We start from the raw sequence: 20,658 nt of genomic DNA, 5'->3' as shown, positions 1-20,658 counted from the left end.
ATAAATTCAATCTCGATGCGAGGATATGTAGATAAAGTAGGTGGGTCGTTAGTCGTTAATACATACTAATAATAATGATGATGATGACCATAAACATAATGGTGAGAGACCTGATATACTCCTGGTCCTGGTTCCCAGTCACCTGTTTGAACTGCCGTTGTTCCAGTAGCACCGAAAAAAAAAAAAAAAAAAAAAAAAAAAAAAAAAAAAAAAAAAAAAAAAAAAAAAAAAAAAAAAAAAAAAAACATCATGAGAAAAAGAAACATATCAAGAGCAATAGCTTGCAGGATTCCTGTATCCAATTATGCGCCGCGTAAAGAGACTGAAAGAGTCATGCAAATGAAGCGAGAAGACGATGATGATAAATAGTCTTTATAAATGGTTCTGGTTCTGATTCAGATAGTGACCGACCGAGGTTCTAAAACGCGAGTAAATGAAATAGCGTAACCTGATAATTATGCAACCGAGTAAATGCAAGATCAAATCGTAGAGTCGTGAGGTTGTGATGATAGGTGATGAATAATAGGTAATAGATAGGATGTAGTGCGGAAATGCATCGGTCTTGTAAAGCATGAACTAAGTGTAAACGGACGGGCGCCTAGTCGTGTGGCTCGCGTGGCTCGCGTGGCTTGCGTGCCGAGGGTAGTCAGAGTGAGCATGAGAATGGTAGGGAGGGCGGATGTACTGAACGTCGGGCTTGTCACTGCTACTTCGATGCCTCTCCTTCAACATCTCTGGAGCGACTTCTCGGTAGAGTGGACGTCGGGAGGATGGCTGCTCCGGAGGAATTTCGTACATTGTGGTGCTGCGTTGAGGCATGCGGCGCTCGGCGCGCTCAGCGCGAGGAGGCGAGTATGTTCTCGAGTGTCTCAAGGGTGGCGGTTCAACTCTCGGCTCGACAATGACCGGACTTCTGCCCTCCTTGTAGCGGGGGGGCTTGGGCGACGCCTCCGGGATGTCCGGAGTTGGACTCGAGCTTGCGTAGCCTGAATCGGACTTCTCGCCCCTCAGCTTCGTCGTTCTCGGCTCGGGGTAGCCGGAGCGACGACTGCTTTCCCGGTGACTGCTTTCCCGGTTGGACCTGGATGGAGAGCGTACCCATGCTGATTTCGAAGTCTTCGGGGACGAAGTCGGTGCGGGGAAGGTCGCAGCAGTCGGCATTGAAGGAACCTTGTCGTGAGATCGCGGAAGAGGAGGCTCAAGATTCTCAAACGAGCTGTGATGAGAGGTAGGGGGTCTGGTTGAGCGCGAAGATCGGCCTGAGCGTCTGGAAGTTTCTGGCTCTGGCGAGTCGTACCCGAAGGGAGAGCGTGAAGTACGAGGTCTCCGATCGGGGTCTGTGATAGTCTCCTTTGAGCGGCGGATGTAACTCTGGGCGCGCGAGTACTGCCTGTCGTGCTTGTACGAGTCGCGCTCTGGCTCGTCGGAGTAGTCATCGTCGTCATCGCGATAATGAGCCCTGGACCGACGAGTCGACTCGGTTGGCTTAGACGAAGTATACCGCTTGGCTTTTGATGGCTGCTTCAGACGAACATAGTATACCTTCTCCTCCTCGGAACCAGAACTACTATCGGAATCCTCCGCATAGTGCTTCGCGTAGGACTCCCGTCTCCGTTCCTTGGTTCGGTACTTGTCCTGATCCGCTCTTGTTGCTTTGGCACTCTCACGTACCTCCTTCGCGTAGGCGCGGGCAGCGCTAGACGAGGAGGCCGTCTTTGACCGCCTCTTCTCATCCGTTGCTCTCGAACGCGGGCGTGTCCCGTATTCCTCGTGTTTTCGTGACGTGGGTCGTGGCGACTCGGCGAAGCGCTCCTCGTCCTCGAAGAAAGCCTCTGGGTCGGTGGGGACTCGCTCCTCATAGATTCGTCCGTCGCGGAATTCGCGAGGATTAGGTCTCGAGTAGGCACCACGCTGCGCGGCCATTTCGCGCTTTAATTGGGCCAACTTGACTTTGTTGTCGTACTTGGTTCGCATCGTCTCGTCGGAAAGGCACTCGTAGGCTTGTTGCACTTTCTGGAATTGGTCCTGGGCCTGCTCGCGGAGAGCCTCGTCTTTGATCTTGTCGGGATGGCATTTCAGCACGAGCTTTCGATGTGAAGACTTGATCTCAGCGGTAGTCGCATCTTTCGTAACACCAAGGGCCCCGTACGCATCGAAGTCTGGTAATGCGGTCATGATGGTATAGATGGCTTGTCGAGAGACAAACCAGGCTGTTTGGAATCAAACCGGGGAAGAATTGAGTAGTGGGGTAATTGAGAGAGGGACAAACAAAGGGGCGAGGGAGGCAAAGGAGTATTTATCTGAGTCAAGGGCGGCAAAGTGCTCGGATGATTGCAGATTGCAAGACCGGGAGTGATCAGTATGGGGAAGTGGCAATCAGCTGCGCTGTGATAGAGATAGAGAGCAAACCTTTCCTGATGGGGAAGAGCAGTGCGCTTTTGTAAGCAGATGGAAAGGCGCAGATGGAAGGGCGCCGAAAGGGGACGGATAAAGCGGGCATTAAAAGGCAGTAACCAAAAAGAAACTAGGAACAATCGAATGATGATAGAGAGAGGAAAGAAGCAAAGAAACAAGGAACACTGCAACAAGCGTTGGTGAATAATTTGGGGGACTTGCAGTTGTCCCTGTTGACTTGGAGTTTGGTAATTATACCAATGGAGGGGTATGGAACGGTATCGAAAGGGGTCCAGCCAATCACGGGAACACCTGCAGAGTAAATTTGGCAGGAACGGGCAGGTATTGAATACCACGTAAGCACAATACGCTGCTGACCCGAGGGGCAATTCTAGTCAAAGACAACGCAATAAAGCGACTGCGCCACACTCTCTTCTGCAACTGAATGGTGGCCAAAAAGAGACAATGGTCCAAAAAGGAACAGAGAGGTAGTGAATAGCGAACAGAGAAGAGAATGGAAGAGTCAAAGTCGAGGCAGCCAAAGAAGACGATCGGGTGTCAAGGAGTGGTCCCACGTCAATCAGCAATGATGAATAAGGCTGAAAGTCAACAAGTAGACTGCGAAAATGAAGTGCAGTCAGTCAATCAGTCAATCAGTCAATGCTGGAAGGCGCTTTGTGCTGCTGGATGATGCTCGATGATGCGAGGGTGGCTGTGGAAGGTATGCTGTCGGGCGAAAGACTATGCGAACGGACAAAGGAGGGAATACGACTTGAAACTGTCTTTGGGTCTGTTGGTCTGGGTGTCTTAGGCTTCGCATGATCTCAGTGTCTCTATCCACTTCCAATTCCTAGCAAGCAAGACAATCGTACCTGAAGACGCAGAGGAAAGCGGCGGTGAAACCAGCCAAATCGGGCTCTGTGGATGGGCGGTCTGGATTCAGGTCTCTCTGGGCTTGGACCGTGCAGTTGAGAACAAGACGTAGAATTTCAGTGTGTATCTCAATGCTGGGGAGAGGTTGGAAGAGGAGTGAGAACAGAGCCTGGAAAAGGCACTGGGGGCGAGCAGGTGCAGGGAGGCCAGGTGGTGATACAAATATACGATCTTCTACAGTCTACAAGACCTAGGTAAGCCATACTCTTTTGGAGGATGGTTTGGAACAGCGTCGTCCACAGCGGAGCCTTGTCTATCTGGGCTCCTCATTGAGCCAGTCAAGGATTCAAGTCAAACATCCTCGGGTTCTTACTTGCTGTCACGTTGGCCGCCCTGAACCTACCAGCAGCTGGAGCAAGCCTGGTCATCAGGAGTGGCAGATGAGCAGCAGCCATCGCCAGTCAGGGCGGCCACAGCTGGGATCTCTGTGATTATTTGGGATTCTGGCTTTCTGGGATTAAACAGTGTCATCCCGAAAGCCCCGCACGAGCCCGTCTTTACCCAGTTGTGATTGCAACTGCATCGGCCCTCTGCAGTCTGCAACAGAGTCAAGTCCAACTCCGCCATAGGTCGAGGTTGTCTCTCGCTTTTGCCTGTTCAGGGAGAGAGGGAGGCGCATCTGGGCCTCCAATCAAGCAGACCGCAGCAGTTGAGACGGTCTCGTTCGTCCGCCTCACCGATGATGATGTGTTGGACTGGTGGACTCTGCAGCCTGGAATTGGCTCAGACCCTTTTGGCTGCTGCCCTCCCCCTCCTTGGCTGTTGTCCAATCAGAATGCCCCCTTTTAGCGCCGTGGGGGCCCACTCACCACCACGCAGAGTCAGGAGTACCAGACGTAGGTACGTACGGCTTAGTAGTGGGATTAGTATCACAGAGGACTAGTCCCTGGATAGCCCGATGCACGGAGGGCCGCTGACTGCAAGGTGTGCCTGTCCGATCAATGGTTTCAGAGAGGGAAACTCAACGGTGCCGTGGATGAGCCCGGGTGCTGCCGTGCGCTGAACCAGAGTTGCCTCAGTTACCTTTATTGCTCTGCAGGCGATAGCTCACATTTAACTGCGCCTGAAACATAGATAGACTGGTGGCTTGTGCAAACTGCAACAAACACTTGATAGACATGGGCTAGGCGTCTAGTCCAGTCCGTGGGACGACAGCCAGCCTTCATACACTCAACCACCATCATGTCTTGATCGACCGAGATTCGTCAGGAGCCAGAACGGCGCTGACGTGCGTGGATTAGCGATTGAACGAGAATCGGATGATTCCACTCTGGCTAGGCAGCTTGTATTTCGGCGGTTAACTGGTGTTAACTCGTCACAAGGTGCTTGGATCACATCGCGGGGTAGCTCCGGTTATACTTGCTGCTGTTAGTGTTGATCGCTCGACGATCGGTCTCCCTGGCCAACAGCAGATCTATCCTTGAAAGCAAAACGGAGTATTGATGGAGGCAAAGAGCACACGCATTTGCTAGCAGCTCTTGGACCTGCTCCAAGTTCCAACAAGTGTAGCGACGACGTAATGCTCAACGGATGGACTGGAAGTCAAGGTCATGTTGGAGTCCCACCGTCCCACGAGCGAGCACAGCTAAACCAGACTGGGACTAGACAGCCGCTGTGAGCATGACAAGATTCCTCGTGGAACAACCTCGATCGCTTCTAGTCTTCTCGAATGCGCTATTATCCCGAGTCAGCTGCACGCCGCGGGGTCCTGGGTACAGTATCTCCTCCGTACCTTGACCTGCCTGTTGCCGCCATCGGTTTCATGCAATGCAGTGATTGTCCTGGCATCGAGCTAGCAGTATAGCCCGATGCCGTGCTTCCTTGTCAGAGCACCCACGGCCAATAGCATCCCCATGGTAGCCGCCTTCTGGAACGGGCAACCCACCTTCATCCCAGCAATAGGAAAAGAGATCCAGGTGTACAAGAAGAAAAAAACAAATCTAGACAGTACTCCGTACGAAACATGAATGTCATGCACCCTATGATCCTGGAAAAAGAGAGAGCGAGCGAGGCTCTTTCCGTTTGCCTCATCCATCCATGCCCCCCTCCATGATAGAGGACTAGTCTCTGATAGTCAGTCTTCAGGGACCAAGAAGGTTTGCCCGCCTTTCCACCCGCGCATCATGAGGCAACCACCACCGGCATCTCGAGAGACGAACTATCTACCTCGCTATATCCCGATTCCTTTCTCTCCCCTTCCCTCCCCCCGGACCGAGATACGCGCTTCAAAGACACTGGCTCATGCAACACAACAAACGTCCCACAACTTCATCTATACCTAAAATAACGGTATTGGAACACAATGCCTTATCTCCTTTCACACACACCCCGGTCTAAACTTAGTGGTTCGCAGCAACAGTATGCAGGCCCCACGCCCGAGAGGCATGGCAAGAGGCTGTGGGCCACCAGGAGGACAGACATATAACCTAAACAAGCGATGGCTGCAGCGCTCATCTTTGCGATGGATGGCTACGGAGTAACTCTAACAGTGTCCCAAGAGGCTCATTAGGCGCCTCGCTCATCGACTGCAGAGATTTGCGAGACGGTCAGCAATAGCCTCTTCCCTTCTGCAGTCAGCTCGATAGCCTGCGGCCTTGACGCCTTGACGCCTTGGCCTGACTAGCCTTTGCCTTCAACTGAGCCCGGGCGTTTCGTATTGCTATTCTGTGGCTGCAGCAGCGTATCTACTATGATCTACCGGTTTGTTTGATGAGACCCTGAGCCTGGTCTGAGCGGACGAGCTGAGGTTCTCGGCTGGCTGGATGCGCTGAAGGGGCTGGGATGAGGCTTGAACAGGTTGCTTGCCCGGGCTGAGGAGCCTGCTTGAAGCGCGCACGTTGCTGAAATACGAGTTTAGCGCGTCAGCCTTATGGAGCTAGCATTGCCTGGGCTCATTGATACTATACTCCAGCTCTTTATAGAGTCGACAGAAATATTGCTCCATTGTCGGTGATTGAAAGACGTCTCGCGTACCTATGCTGTTTTGATAACCCCAAAGCCAAAGGGACCCGAGACATTGAACTCAATCGCAACTTTGCCCTTCATTAAGCCATCTGCTCATGCCAACAATCAAGCCCGAGACCTGATCTGAGACTGTGTCGGACATCACCAGTAATTAATGCCGGGGGCCTAGAGCCCGTATCGACCATTGTACACAAGCGAGACGGACCGGCAGACTGGTCAGACCCGTACAATGATCACATCAATGATAGCAGAGTAATCACGATTATCTGATTCAAGCTAAACTAAGCACCGCATCTCTCATCCTCATCCATCATGATTCATAATGCGCGATTTATCACTCATGGCCAGGTCGCACAAGCAGGATTTAAGTCTAACAGGGAATATCGCGCGCCGAGACAAACGACGATTAGGTGAGACCGATGGTATTGAACAGAAACAGTCCGAACGAACTGCAATGTAACCGCCTGTGTACCTTTACAAAGTCTGTACTCAGCACTGCCATCTTACGTACAAAGGCAGGTGGTATACTGCTTGCAGGCTATTCGGAGCGCCGGCGGAGCGCTTACTCACTCATGAGCACCTACTCATGTGTAGTAGGCCACTACAAAAAGCATAGGAAGTTGCGAGCGTCAACCTACGGACAGCTCCGACCGACGATCCGGATCCGTCTACGCGAGCTGGAAGTCCAAACCATGCGCTGCATTCTAAAGATGTCCGTGCTCAGCTTAAGTTAACACATTACTGAATGCTGACAACTACTAATGGCGGATCCTCGGACTCGCACATGGAGCGTACGAGTACGGGTAACGCGGGAATCCCGCTGACGAGAGATGCGATGAGCACGCTCTGCTGATCTGCGAGCTGCGAACTGCTGATTTTTCTGATTTTCTTTTTCGGTAGTGTTTTTCTGGGTCATTTGACAGCGTGGTTCTTGCGGTACAGTAGTAGTAGCGGGCCGTAAGGGACTTGTTGGTGTGACGTCATGGGTACGAAATAGACGAGGATATAGAGTAGGTGGATGTTGATGGGTGTCGGGTAGTTAGATACGTAGAAGCGGGCATAGGCTATGAAGTGTAGAGTTGATCGTCGATGATCGACTAACGGGTGATTTATCTATATGCGCGTGATGAAATAGTTTCGTTTCGTTTTGTTGTTGACGTCGTTTGGGTGGGGATATCGTGGTCTATTCGATCCTGTTCAGAGCTCTAGAGAATCTACCTAGGTTGGAAAGGAGGCCCTGATTCCACAAGCATACCGTCTGCACTCTATAGATTATAGCAAGAACAGAACATGCCAGTATATCTAGAATTTTACTCAATTAGTCTAATTAAGTAGCAGGTAGTTAACAGATCGGTACTTTGTATACAGCAGCGAGAATCTACTCCACTCTATAAGGTAATCTATACCACACTCCAAAATCATAAAGAGCACACCCAACTCAAAGACTTAGGAAGACCTAACAAAAAAGCACAAGTAACTGAGCCTGGGAAGATACCTAGGTATTAATCAAAGGGTCTTAGCCGTAAGAACTACGGTATCAACCATCCTCATTCCATACAGGTAACTCCAAATCAACAACGATAGGACCAGGGTGGAACCGTCGCCCACCGGGGTGAGGCCAGTTCGTTGCTGCGATTGCGGCGTTGACGAGACATGTTTCGCGCCTTTGGACACTATCTTCCATTTGGGATTGTGTTTGGGTTTGGGTTTGGGTTTGGGGTTCAGCCTCGCTCCGAGGTTGGGGTTCAGGGTAAGTCTGCCTTGGTGCCGGCTCGGGCTTGGACCCTTGAAGCAGGGATCTAGGCTCAGGGTCGAACTTGGAGTTGACTTCAAGTTCATAGTCAGATCTAGTTGAGCTTGTGCGAGGCACTGTCGGTGCTTGGCCCTGAGCCTTATCCTTGTCAACAGCCTCGTCGTGGCCCTTGCGTTGAGAGGGGAAGACGATAGCGTCGTTGGCCGTTCGAAAGGTAGAGGTAAGGCTGGAAGTGGAAGGGGACTCGGCGAACAGCCTTGCCGAACGACGATGCATACCGTCGTTGTCGAGCCGTGGCGACCGTTTACCGGTTAGATCGATGAGGCTCTGCTTCTTGCTCCCCTGTGGAGGGAGAGTGCCCCGGACAACGGATTCGATTTCGGACCCTTGACAGTGACACCCGAACACAGCCTCAACTGGGATGTTGCCAGCCTTGCCATCAGCATCCCCCCACATCACCCGCTCAAAGCCTCGCCCCTCATGAACGTGTCCAAAAACAGAAAGGCAGGGTCTGACAAGACCTAACCTTCTTTTCAGAGCCTCGCACCCTTCCCCCCCGCAAACTGACTCTGTCCTTGGCGGGCCATGCGTAACAACGATATCCGCATCCAATGGGATATCGTTCCAATAATTCTCAGCCTCGTCGGGCTCATACAGGAACGCCCAGTTGCCGTTGTGCCGCGAGTAAGGGGAGCCGAAGACCTTGAAGATTGTCCCTGGGCCGGTGGGACTCTGCAGGCGGACTAGTGCTGACTCGTGTTTCAGGAAGAGGACTGAGGGCGAGGCTTCTGTTATGGCTTTGAGGCACTCGGAGGGATCTTCGGGATTGGGTCTGTGGAAGTTGGAGCTGCGGGCGTTGTAGAAGGGGATGTCGAGGGTTATGTCGTGGTTTCCTGGGGTTCGTTAGTTTTCTTTATCATGAGACTTTATAGTTTCTGCCTAGGTAGATGAATCCTGAAGACATCCTTGAGGAGAAGGCTCCGTGTGAACCGACGGTTCAGCCTCATCTCGCCTCTCCTCGCCTCGCCAGTCTTGCCAAGGGCAACACCAAAAATGAAAGAGAACACCTACCACAAATAACAATCTTGACTTCAAATTCTGCAGCCGCAATCCAATCCATCGTCTTTTTGAGTTCAGACTTGGTCCCTCGATTCGTTAAATCGCCTGCGTGGATCAAGACATCGCCCTTTGGCAGCTTGAAACCCGCCTCGGAGGGCGTGTAGGCGTGCGTGTCGGACACGCACACGAAACGTGTTTTCCGGCGCGTCATTGTTTCGGTTCTATTGCGATATATGAATGGTCGTTGAAAGATTTGGTTTATCTAGGTATTAATAGTCCTTTAGTTGAATGAGTCATTCAGCCTCCGTAATGCGGCTGAGTTGGGTGTGGAGTTGTGGGAGGAATGTAGTCGGCGACAACCGCCAGGTTGACTGGGTAGCTATGGAGATAGGAGCTTACTTGAAGCAATGGATAACGACACCTACCGTTCAGCTATTGCCACTTTCAAGATTGGTTTATGTAATCAGCCAGTGACTGCTCTTGTGGCCTCGAGAGGCTGTTCTATCCACCATATGCTTTTCTGGATGACTGCTTTGCGAGGAAGACTAATTTTCTCGTAAAACACGTTGTGAAGAAGAATGGGGCGAAACGCCGCGTGGCCCGGGACTCTCGATCAAGCTCGGAGAATGTCTCTGCTGTGTTCTCTAGGAGCTGTAGGTCGCTGCTAAATGTAGGTGCTGTGGGCGAGGTGATGAGATGGCGAAAGAGGGATACAACGGCAGTCAGGATAAATTGAGCGTGGATCCTGTTTGGAAAGTTAAAGTTAGTTCATTTTGAGAAACTACCAAATGTTGCCATTCGACGACGACCGTAGAGAACGTACCAAAAGGTATGCCAGTTGAGGAATTGGGGTACACGAGATATGTAATGAAGCAGGGTCCGCGACTCCTGGTAGAAGAGCTCGGCGCTGGATGGCAGAAATGACCACCCCTGAGGGGACGACAGATTGTACGCACTGATTGCCCCGTGGATCTTGCCCAAGCAAAAGTAGTACTCTAGATGCAGATTGACTCCTCGTAAGCTCAAATCGTGAATGCTGTAATCTGGCATTTCTTCTGTTGCAAAAATATCGGGCCAGCAGCTATCAGGGTAGCTAGACTTCAGAGCGTTTAGTTCTTCATCCAGCTCGCGTATGTACTGGAGTCGTCTGGCTTCAGGTTGAGCCCGGCCATGGTCGGAGTATAGAAGCGTGCAAATCTTTGATTTGATGAGGGCAAGACGAACATCGGACATATACAGCAGCTGTTGAGACGACAGAGGCCGATCATAGAATTGATCATCGGATGAGACGTAGTTGTCCGGCAACCGCAAATCACAGTCAATGTCATTTATCAAGGGTGGCCTTCCCATACGTATAGCTAGTTCCTTGTCGAAGAGATAGCAAAGCCAGAACATAGCGCGTATATGTGTCCCCTCTACCTCACGAACGATAGAATACCGGTTTGCCCCCAGATTGTACAAAATTCGAACAGCGATGGCTAGGAGAAAATCTGCGGTAGTCGTGTGGCCAATAGGTTGAAGGTACGTGACCTGATAGTACATGATGAGCTTCGCATATATGGCAGTAATGATCCACTTACGATGATAACCACAGCCTCCAGGGTTCTGAGGGTCGGTTTCTCTACTAACAGCCGGGGTATCAACGCTAGCACAGTCCGCAGATATGAATCTGGGTCACAATCAGAAAATGCAGGTTCAAAACGATGTAACTCCGTTATCAACGCTGTGAACGAGACCAAGGAGGCCAGGTTGGCAATATCGGTGGGTTGAGATTGCTGGTCCAGAATGTTCTCATCGAGAAGCCTCTGTAACACTTCCACATTGGCAATGGGGAAAACAGAGTAAAGTCCGGTCTTGACGAACTGGTTGATGCAGAGCTGGGCCAGTGATCGCGTTGGCCATTTTTGCAATGTTGCTTTCTCCGAATTTCGAGAGCCTCGGATGCCGGAAGCCGCAGGCAGCCCCAGTAGAAACTGGTCAACGTCGAACTGAGAGCCAGTCTGTTGGAGAACGGCTAGGCAGAAAGAATTCCTTTCGGGTGAGCCATCAGCTCCGACCCCACATAGAGCAATGTGCCGTTGGAACATTGCCATGCTGGTATCAAGATCATGAGGGTCTTGCAGATACCCAGCAAGTAAATCCGCAGGGTGAGGCCCAGTTCCATCATCTTGAGCAGACCCCTGCGAGCTTTCTTGGGCCTCAACCTGGGCTTCCAGCTCGCGTATTCGCGCTTTGGCTTCAGCCAGTTGTCTAAAAAAGCATCAGTATCACATTGATAACAGTAATAACGAAGGTCCAGTTGCCTACTCCTTGAGGCTATTCCGTAACGGAGGCGACCTCCGTGTCACGGTGCAATTGACACCGGCTTCACGACAGGCTTCACAGTCGGGTTTGCCGTTATCACAGCGAATCTATGCAGACCCTCGGTAAGCGGATGTTCTGGGAGCGGAGTGCCAAGACTGGACTATCCACATACTTTCTTCTGCTGGCAGAAATCACAGGCGCGTCGTAACCTGCCGCCGCGTCGAGTCGAGGCCGGAGCACTCATGTCGGTCCAACTAGACGCACCGGCTGCATAAGCTAGGTGGAGATGACCCAATGGAGAGACGAAGAGGAACCGCGACGGACCGCGAGCGATGGGCGAGATATACTAGAAAGTCTTGGCGCTGAGTCATCGGGAATGGCCTTTCTCCGGGCGCACGTGCAGCAGTTACCCCAGAGGGCAATCCGCCTTGTAGATCGCCCGTTGATCGTCGCTCTTGTCCCTGGCTTGTTTTGGTCTCCATCAATGAGGTCCACGCAATTCATCAGCATTTAGTTCCCATGTTCTTCAGGACAACCTCTTATTCGATATCCATGGCGCCCTATTTGCTTCCTCCTGTCTTAGTGGACCTTGGCATCTGTTTCAAAGCCCTAGATAGTGGCTGACGACGATAATGACGAGTGGACATGGGCATGAAGTTGAAGGCCGTTGCGACGGTGCACGGAGTTGAGTCTTTCTCTGGCCGAAGAAAGAGGTATAAAAAGTCCCCAGTGACCATGGCAGATTCGAATTCTCAACCCACTCAATCCCAAAGATCCAGTTTCTTCTCCATTGATCGTTCTCTACAATGCACTTCGTTCAAGTCTGCAAGCTGGCTCTCATTGCCTCGGCTGGCCTGGCTGCTGCCCACCCTGGAGCTCATGAGCCTAGCTCTTTCACTGACGTGAGCAAGCGAAGCTTCCTGCACAATGCCAGACACACCCTGGACAAGTGTGCCGACAAGCTCGAGGCCCGTGGAGTCAAAGCCCGTGCCGACGCCCGCCGTGCAGCCCTCCTTGAAACACACAGGAAGCGCTACATCAGCGCTCGCGACACCGACAAGGTCCTAAACACTTCCCACTACTCTGACCTCCCGGTCACCGCAAACACTCCTGCAGATGAGCTTTTCGACGCAAACCCCGTCTGTATTCTTGCCCCCGAGGGTGAGATCGGACCTTTCTGGGTCAAGGGCGAACTCATTCGCTATGACATTAGTGACGGCGAGGATGGTGTTCCGGTCTACCTTGACGGCCAGTTTATCGACATCAACACCTGCGAACCCATCCAGGATCTCTACTGGGATGTGTGGAGCTGCAACTCGACTGGTGTCTACTCTGGCGTGCAAAGCAGCATGAACGGCAACGGTGATGATGATTCCAATCTTGATGCCATGTTCTCCCGTGGTATCCAGAAGACCGACGACGACGGTGTTGCGGGATTCAAGACTACTTTCCCCGGCCACTACGGCGGCCGCACGACGCACTTTCACGTTGTTGCCCACCTGGGTGCAACAGTTCTGTCCAATAACACTCTTACTGGCGGCTATGTTCCTCACATCGGTCAGCTCTTCTTTGACCAGGACCTGATCAACGAGGTTGAGGCAACCTACCCCTACAACACCAACACCGTTGAGATGACTCAGAACGCAGACGACCACGTTGTCATCGTCGAGACCGAGGACAGTGATTCCGATCCTTTCTTCCAGTACGCTCTGATCGGTGACTCCGTGGCGGATGGCCTTGTTGCTTGGGTCACTCTCGGAGTTAATGTCTCTGCTACCCATGATGACGCCGTTTCCTACGCCGCCACTTTGACTTCCGAGGGAGGTGTCTCGAATGACAACGCTGGAGGTGGTGGTGGCCCAATGCCTTCTGGCTCTGGTGCACCTCCTTCGTGATTTAGGTTGACTGGTATTGAGATCGCGGGAAAAGTGGAGGACCTTTTTGTGTGAGGGCGCCCTCGTTTGTTTGTATTTGTCGCGTGTAGGTAGTCTATCTTTCAATTTCACCTGTACTATGGCCATAAAGGGAAGATGATCTCTCGTAGAGACTTGGAGCCCATAGAACACCACTGCCTACCTGCTCTAGGTAGTTGTTAAGCCCCGAAAGTAGCAAGCACGCGGCTCGTCGAGGTCGCCCATTGCGCCTTCCCATTGAGGATAGCAGATAATATGCTGGGGTAACGCCAAACAACGGCCTCGAAATTCAACTTCTGAGAGACTTTCCCGAACTAATGTCGATATTTGAGAGCCCCGAACAAGTCTAGAACCCCCCCTCCCCCCATATGAGCTTTTGAAAAGGCATTGACTTTAGCCTCAGAACTTTGTACCTTCCCCATGGTCGGCGTCAATCTGAGCAATGCAATACCGCCTTGGAGACGCAAGGAAAAGCAGCGTTTGGACAAAGAACCTCCAGGGGCCACTCCGTCAGACGTGCATTCCAGGAACCAAGCATCAACTATAGCGTCCTTGCGCGCGGTGACGCGCTGTTTCAATGACACCGCTGGGCTTACGGCAGCCGCCCCCGACTCGACTAATGACGCTGGCGAAAAGCTGGCGAAACAGCACGCAGAATTCGGACCACTCGGCGATCCTTCACATCTGTATACAAGCGTTGTTTCCGATGGAGAGTTTCTTGATCGAGTCATCGAGGACCCCCCATACTTCATTGTTTTGACAACCTACATCAGCTTCCTCGTCGTGATACTTCTTGGTCACTTTCAGGATTTTTTCGGCAGATGGGTACGCCCACATAAGCATCAGCATTTGAAACCACAGAATGGGTACGCGTTGTTGTATGACGATTTCGAGAGCTTCTATACCCGACGGATGAAGCAGAGGATCAATGACTGTTTCGAGCGGCCCACCACTGGCGTTTCCGGAAGACACGTCGTCCTGCTTGACCGAACCACGAAGGACAACGTTGACTTTGAATTTACTGGTACCGAAACTACCACACTAAATCTAAGCTCATACAACTACCTCGGCTTTGCTCAATCGGAAGGCCCCTGTGCCAATGCCGTGGAAGACACCATCCATCGAGACGGAATCAGCATGGCCACATCATACTCTGGCACAACAAAGCTGCTGGCCGAAGTGGAAGACCAAATTGCACGGTTCGTAGGCAAAAAGGCGGCGATGGTGTTCTCAATTGGCTTTGCGACAAACTCGACAATATTCCCAGCTCTTTTGGACGATGGATGTTTGATCTTGTCGGATGAGCTCAATCATGCCTCGATCCGATTTGGAGCCAGACTTTCGGGGGCAGCCATCGAGGTCTTTGCGCATAACAACATGACCAGTTTGGAGGAGAAATTGAGACACTCAATCGCACAAGGCCAGCCGCGGACTCACCGACCGTGGAAAAAGATCATGGTTACTGTGGAAGGACTATTCTCCATGGAAGGAGCAATGTGCAATCTTCCCCGTATCTTAGAGCTGAAGAAGAAGTACAAGTTCCATCTTTTCATCGACGAGGCACACTCGATCGGGGCCATTGGTAGTCAAGGCCGTGGAGTTTGTGGCTATTTCCAAGTCGACCCCGCTGAAGTCGATATCTTGATGGGCACGTTCACCAAGTCTTTTGGCGCCAACGGAGGATACGTCGCGGCGAGCAGTGCGATAATTGATAAATTACGCTGCACCAATGCCGGACAGGTGTACGGAGAGGCACCGGCACTCCCGATTCTTGCACAGATTTCATCATCACTTCGCTTGGTCTCAGACGAAGATCCCGTTCACCCCGGTAAAGGTCTTGAACGAATGCAACGCCTGGCATTCAACTCGCGGTATCTCAGACTGGGCTTGAAGAGGCTCGGGTTCATTGTATACGGCCATGATGACTCTCCGATCGTGCCTTTAATGTTGTATCACCCGGCCAAGATGTCAGCCTTCTCAAGGGAGATGCTGCAGCGCAAGATCTCGGTGGTTGTTGTAACTTATCCCGCTACCCCACTGGAGCTCTCCCGCGCACGATTATGTGTCTCCGCAGCACATACTAAAGACGATCTTGATCGAGTTTTGGAAGCATGCGACGAAGTTGGGGAAGTTTTACATCTCAAGTTCTCGTCCGGGGTAGCTGGCGGATTGAAAGAGCCAAGAACGTATGGTACAAATTCACCAGGGAAGAGGACTATTATTCAGCCTCCGCGATGGACACTGGAGGAAGTCATTGAAAGAGGCGTCAGGGATGCGAAGCTCACTTTCTACTGAAAGTGCTAGGAAGGGTTCATTTCGGGTGGCTTCAGCAGTTGGAAATCTTTTGGTTCTTGTGTATCTTTTAGCGCGAGGCAGCATAGGATTGTATCTTACTGAGAACCTTCATGAACCCTAGAACCACCGAGTAGTCTGCTTATCAGGAGTTCCAGAATCACAGTCGCCACGCAGGGCGTCTGGATCTCTCACGTGACCAGACACGGGAAGAATGTTAGGGTTGGGGCCCTCCCGATCATGGCCCGCACAAAAGTATCGCCGCCCTCGCTTAGCGACCGCCGACCTGCGAACCACATCCGACTCCGTTGTGTGCGTTGAACCTGCCCACAACGACAACAACCGCCGACAACATACATCCCCAGGGAGTATCCTAGAGCAGTGCTCTTCCTTTCGCTGGATATTTTCTTTTTGAACCGGTGACTGTGCAGGATGTCCTCTACCGATCCAGTGGTGCGTACCGCCGCCCTCCCCGATGAACTCGACGCAATTCTATCTGTGCAACAGGGCGAAAGGCCCTTTGAGAAAATGAACAATCGCTGATTTGTGTTGGATGAATTATAGGTCGTCATCGACGGCAAGGGACACCTCCTTGGTCGCCTGGCCAGCACTGTTGCGAAGCAGCTGCTTAACGGCCAGAAGATCGTCGTCGTGAGATGTGAAGCCCTCAACATCTCTGGCGAGTTCTTCCGTGCGAAGCGTACGTTACTCTCCGACTTTCTCTCCGTGTTCTTTCAGCTTGTTTCGTTTTGTGGATGGTTTCGAGAAATTGGAGGATAAGAGGTGGAAACTGGAAAATGTGGAAGGATGGGCAATTTTGAATGCAAGCATATCAGGATGACAGAAGGCTGACCTGGGATTTCGCGACAACAGTCAAGTACCACGCCTACCTCCGCAAGATCACCCGTTTCAACCCTACCCGTGGTGGTCCCTTCCACTTCCGCGCTCCTTCTCGCATCTTCTACAAGGCTGTCCGCGGAATGATTCCCCACAAGACCGCCCGCGGTGCCGCCGCTCTCGAGCGCCTGAAGGTCTTCGAGGGTGTCCCCCCTCCCTACGACAAGAAGAAGCGCGTTGTTGTTCCCCAGGCTCTGCGTGTCCTTCGTCTTCGTCCGGGCCGCAAGTACTGCACCGTCGGCAGACTCAGCCACGAGGTTGGCTGGAAATACCAGGACGTTGTTGCCAGGTACGTATATCTTGGATTTGGATGAAGTTTCGGTGTCTGAATAGGGGCTAATTTGCATTTTTACAGACTTGAGGAGAGAAGAAAGGTTAAGAGCAGCGCATACTACGAGCGCAAGAAGGCTGCCCGCCGCCAACTTGCCCACGCACAAAAGTCGGCGAACGTTGACGCCAACACCAAGACCCAGCTCGCTGAGTACGGATTCTAGATTATACCTGGTTGCGCGGCTGGTTGCTTGTGTCTTTGGTGGGATGGGTGAGATCGCGAGCGGTTCTAACTTGCAGCGAAGTTTGGAAGGGAAGCAGATGGACGGCCTTTTTTCTCGCTGATCCTACCTTATCATGGAATCCCACAATGTTTCGTTATGTTGTGTTGTGATGGCACATGTGGAGGATGGGAGAGACCGGTGTCGTCTTTTATAACAAAAAGTACAATACGGAGTCGCATGGGATGAAAAAGGTTGCTTCAAAATAGCTGACCCATTATTTCGCGCCGTGGCGGTTAATCCAAGAATTTTCAAGAGTTAATGACCTGCACTTTGCCTTCTCATGTTGGTCCCTTGCGTATTGCGGATTTGTTGGTCATTTTTATCTTCATAGAGCCTATAGAGCTCTACGTGTAGTCCCAAGATCTCCTGTCCGTATCGGCTCTTACCCTAGATGTAGTGCGATGAACCCCGTCCAGCAAGTTCTTATCGATTAGCCGAATATCCACAATCAGACCTTCAGTCCTCGGCACGATGGAGCCCATACAACCTATGAAGTCATCGCATCCAGTGCCTGGTCGGAGAATGGAGACTCTTCAAACCACCAACTGAGCGTCAGTTCCTGACTAGGTACAGCAATCACAGCGGTTACAGAATGGAAGCTTAGAGATGAGAGCCAGGTCCTCCAATTTCAGTCTTTCCCCTGTTCGCCCGTGATAGAAGGGCAATGGGCATCGTAATTGCACCAAGTTCTTGTACGTTGTACCTTAAACTTGAGATATAAGAATACCGTTGGTAACCGAGCGCCAACTGTATAGGAGTATCTCTCTTTCAGTAGGCGGTCGAAGAGATCTTCAGCACGAATAAATTGGAGAAGTCCAATGGCAGTGGACGGAATTATGGCGGAATGGGCGCTGCCTTGGAATCGTTTTTCTGACGGACGACCTTGCGCCCTGATAAACCTAATAAATCATGTCTTGAGCCCTTGATCTTGTCATGTTGAGAGTTCTTATCTTCTGAATGTCAATTCGATCTGACCGTTCGGACCAGTTCTGGTCGTCCGGCAATCAACAAGATATCCGAGTCGGACAGTATTCCGGATCTCCGCAGTAAATTGAGTGTTTCTTCCCCGCACTCCACCACAACCGCACCCGCTCCGCCTGGCTGCCAGACTGGGGTTGGGGTTCTTCAGCTCAGCTTGCCGGGGTTAGACTCGGCTGTTCTCCTACTTCCTCCTCCAAGTTCCAACTCATACCAAATTATCTCTTCTCTCATCTGATCACCCAGATACTCATTCCCATCCCTGTCTCTATTCTTACCACGTCATATACGGTCAACGCCCATGTCCGCCGCAAAGTCCCGCCTGGCCAGCCTCCTCGGCCACTTCAGACAACCCCTTGATGCGAACAGCACAGCGACCCCCGCTCCTGAAACCGGGCCCCAGCACAATGCCAACTCCCATACGCTATCGCCGACGTTCTTTCTTCCTAGGGCGGCGGCGATCGAACCTGATGTAAGTAACCCTTTCCTCCAGGATATATACTTCGATTATAGGTATGAAGTAAAATGGACATGTTTGTTAATTGTCGGTTCGTTCGAATTAGGCCGAGGCAATCTACCACATCACAGCGAACAATCAGGTCCTGCGACGTACATACCTAGAAGTCGCGGATAGAGCTAGGGGCCTCGCATATTTCTTGAAGAAACATGGGTATAAGCGCGTGGGCATTCTATGCCCAAACACACCAGCCTTCCTAGAAAGTATTTTTGGGATTGCGGCTGCGGGGGGTGTCAATGTTGGTACGTACCTAGAGATTTCCAATTTGGATACTGGGAGGGGAGGATTGAGGCTGATATATATTCCAGGTGTAAACTATCGTCTCAAAGAAGATGATATCGCATATATCTTCACGCACTCTGAAGTTGAAGTCATCATCGCGGACCAAGAGCACCTCCCACTGCTAAACTCGTACCGTGCGTCGAAACCAAATGTGCGCATTATCGTGGATACAGATACCGATGCAACGGAGGGAGAACTCGCGGGTCCGTTCGACGAGGCCATTTTGGAAGGACTGATTCACGATCGCGGGACGGGTGCTAAGGGCTGGGAGGGTCTCGAGGCGCAGGCCGCGTCCGAAAATGATATTGTTGCGCTGGCTTATACTAGTGGGACGACGGCTAGACCGAAGGGAGTGGAGTATACGCATCGGGGATGCTATCTTGCGGCCATGGGGAATATTATTGAGTCGGGGCTAAACTTCCATGAACGGCGTTGTGGCTATTTGTGGATTTTGCCGATGTTCCATGCTATGGGTATGTTCGATCCCCGGAATTTGTGTCTGCGTATAACCTGCTGACATGGGGTTTGGTTTCAGGCTGGACGTTCCCATGGGCTGTAACCGCGGTCCGGGGAACTCACTATTGCTTGCGCAAGGTTGACTATCCACAGATCTGGAAGTTGCTCAAAGAAGAGCACATCACGCATTTTAATGCTGCTCCAACAGTGAATACGCTTCTCTGCAGCTCGCCCGACGCCGTGCAGCTCCCAGACTCGGTTCATGTCACCGTTGCCGCCAGCCCGCCGACGCCTCACCTATTCGAGCAAATGACTAGCTTGAATCTGCATCCCGTCCACGTCTACGGCATGACGGAGACATACGGGCCCATCACCAAAGGATACCATATGCCAGCCTGGGAAAGTTTGCCGCGTAAAGAGAAATTTGGCCGCATGGCTAGACAAGGTCATGGGTTCCTGACAAGTCTCCCTGTCCGAGTAATCAAGACGGAAGTCCCCGAGGGCACGATCATTGACGTCAAACGCGATGGAAAGGAGATCGGCGAGATTGTCTTTGTTGGAAACATTTGTGCCAGAGGATACTACAAAGACCCTGAAGCCACACGGAAACTCTTTGCTGGCAACGTTCTCCATTCCGGAGATTTGGCTGTCTGGCATCCGGACCGAGCGATTCAGATTCTTGACCGGGCTAAAGATATCATCATCAGTGGTAAGAAAACACACACTCAAACCCTCATTTCCATATCTCTCGGCAACGCTAACGTCGATCTAGGAGGCGAGAATATCTCCTCCGTCGCCCTCGAATCGATGCTCGTCACGCACCCCGACATCCTCGAGGCTGGTGTTGTCTCCGTGCCAGACAGTCATTGGGGGGAGCGCCCCAAGGCCTTCGTAACTGTCCAGGCGGGAAGAAAGCTGGAAGGCAAAGATGTTGTCGACTGGGCTAAGAATACTAGCGGGATCAGTAAGTTCATGGTTCCGCGCGAAGTGGAGGTTGTTGCGGAGCTTCCCAAGACTTCGACTGGGAAGATTCGGAAGAATGTTCTGCGGGACTGGGCAAAGGGAGGGAGTCGGTCTTGATGAGAGTCACTGGTGAATTTATAATATCAAGCATAAATAGAGAATAGATCTCATTGATATGTAAATGGGGAAGGAAGCATCCATGTACTACAGGTGATGTAGGTTAAGGTCCGGTATTAGTACTGCCTCAGGCATAAAGCAAGCATGGGTATATGAGCTGCCTCAGGCTTCAATAGGGTATCTAACTATTGCGCCAAACTCTCAAGATGGAAACTCGCGCTTACCGGTGCGTTATAAGCGAGATCAAAATAGCATTGAAGGCGCATTGTTCACTCGTACTTT

The 20,658-nt window shown here is 51.7% G+C and overlaps 6 protein-coding genes across 6 annotated transcripts; 3 read left to right on the top strand and 3 right to left on the bottom strand.

Annotated features, from left to right (window-relative positions):
* Nucleotides 1-472: 472 nt before the first annotated feature.
* On the bottom strand, nucleotides 473-2,813 carry BDV14DRAFT_59769 (uncharacterized protein). The gene has a single exon (XM_073777121.1). The coding sequence runs from the start codon at nucleotides 2,173-2,175 to the stop codon at nucleotides 577-579; it is 1,599 nt and encodes a 532-aa protein (XP_073628123.1). The 5' UTR covers nucleotides 2,176-2,813; the 3' UTR covers nucleotides 473-576.
* Nucleotides 2,814-7,828: 5,015 nt separating this feature from the next.
* On the bottom strand, nucleotides 7,829-9,314 carry BDV14DRAFT_200148 (metallophosphatase domain-containing protein; the record flags this gene model as incomplete). The annotated part of the gene is made up of 2 exons (XM_073773445.1): nucleotides 7,829-8,937; nucleotides 9,116-9,314. 2 exons carry the CDS (start codon nucleotides 9,312-9,314, stop codon nucleotides 7,829-7,831), a joined length of 1,308 nt encoding a protein of 435 aa, XP_073628122.1.
* A 205-nt stretch (nucleotides 9,315-9,519) lies between these two features.
* Nucleotides 9,520-11,848, bottom strand: BDV14DRAFT_59726 (uncharacterized protein). The gene is made up of 5 exons (XM_073777120.1): nucleotides 11,580-11,848; nucleotides 11,411-11,514; nucleotides 10,684-11,353; nucleotides 9,927-10,633; nucleotides 9,520-9,848 (listed from the first exon to the last, which is right to left on the bottom strand). The coding sequence occupies exons 1-5, from the start codon at nucleotides 11,649-11,651 to the stop codon at nucleotides 9,605-9,607; spliced, it is 1,797 nt and encodes a 598-aa protein (XP_073628121.1). The 5' UTR covers nucleotides 11,652-11,848; the 3' UTR covers nucleotides 9,520-9,604.
* A 38-nt stretch (nucleotides 11,849-11,886) lies between these two features.
* On the top strand, nucleotides 11,887-13,685 carry BDV14DRAFT_59723 (intradiol ring-cleavage dioxygenase). The gene has a single exon (XM_073777118.1). The coding sequence runs from the start codon at nucleotides 12,214-12,216 to the stop codon at nucleotides 13,300-13,302; it is 1,089 nt and encodes a 362-aa protein (XP_073628120.1). The 5' UTR covers nucleotides 11,887-12,213; the 3' UTR covers nucleotides 13,303-13,685.
* Nucleotide 13,686: 1 nt separating this feature from the next.
* Nucleotides 13,687-15,726, top strand: BDV14DRAFT_59724 (putative serine palmitoyltransferase 1). The gene has a single exon (XM_073777119.1). The coding sequence runs from the start codon at nucleotides 13,741-13,743 to the stop codon at nucleotides 15,613-15,615; it is 1,875 nt and encodes a 624-aa protein (XP_073628119.1). The 5' UTR covers nucleotides 13,687-13,740; the 3' UTR covers nucleotides 15,616-15,726.
* Nucleotides 15,727-16,044: 318 nt separating this feature from the next.
* On the top strand, nucleotides 16,045-20,376 carry BDV14DRAFT_189728 (putative AMP-binding domain protein; the record flags this gene model as incomplete). Its single annotated transcript, XM_073771240.1, has 9 exons — nucleotides 16,045-16,065; nucleotides 16,177-16,312; nucleotides 16,486-16,798; nucleotides 16,865-16,990; nucleotide 17,614; nucleotides 18,605-18,800; nucleotides 18,867-19,313; nucleotides 19,376-20,005; nucleotides 20,069-20,376. The coding sequence occupies 9 exons, from the start codon at nucleotides 16,045-16,047 to the stop codon at nucleotides 20,374-20,376; spliced, it is 2,178 nt and encodes a 725-aa protein (XP_073628118.1).
* Nucleotides 20,377-20,658: the final 282 nt, after the last annotated feature.

The sequence above is a fragment of the Aspergillus stella-maris genome, assembly GCF_047715825.1.
Source record: "Aspergillus stella-maris strain CBS 113639 unplaced genomic scaffold BDV14scaffold_27, whole genome shotgun sequence".
Taxonomy (NCBI): Eukaryota; Fungi; Ascomycota; class Eurotiomycetes; order Eurotiales; family Aspergillaceae; genus Aspergillus; species Aspergillus stella-maris.
Note: the sequence above shows the minus strand (reverse complement) of the source record. Positions and strands in the feature narration are given on the sequence as shown.

Excerpts from the sequence above, each read along its gene's own strand:
- BDV14DRAFT_59769 (XM_073777121.1), bottom strand. The coding sequence starts at position 2,175 with ATGACCGCATTACCAGACTTCGATGCGTACGGGGCCCTTGGTGTTACG.
- BDV14DRAFT_59723 (XM_073777118.1), top strand. The coding sequence starts at position 12,214 with ATGCACTTCGTTCAAGTCTGCAAGCTGGCTCTCATTGCCTCGGCTGGC.
- BDV14DRAFT_59726 (XM_073777120.1), bottom strand. The coding sequence starts at position 11,651 with ATGAGTGCTCCGGCCTCGACTCGACGCGGCGGCAGGTTACGACGCGCC. Across the intron at positions 10,634-10,683 it reads TGGAGGCTGTGGTTATCATC|GTCACGTACCTTCAACCTAT; the intron begins GTAAGTGGATCA and ends ATGTACTATCAG. Across the intron at positions 9,849-9,926 it reads CTCAACTGGCATACCTTTTG|GATCCACGCTCAATTTATCC; the intron begins GTACGTTCTCTA and ends CTTTCCAAACAG.
- BDV14DRAFT_59724 (XM_073777119.1), top strand. The coding sequence starts at position 13,741 with ATGGTCGGCGTCAATCTGAGCAATGCAATACCGCCTTGGAGACGCAAG.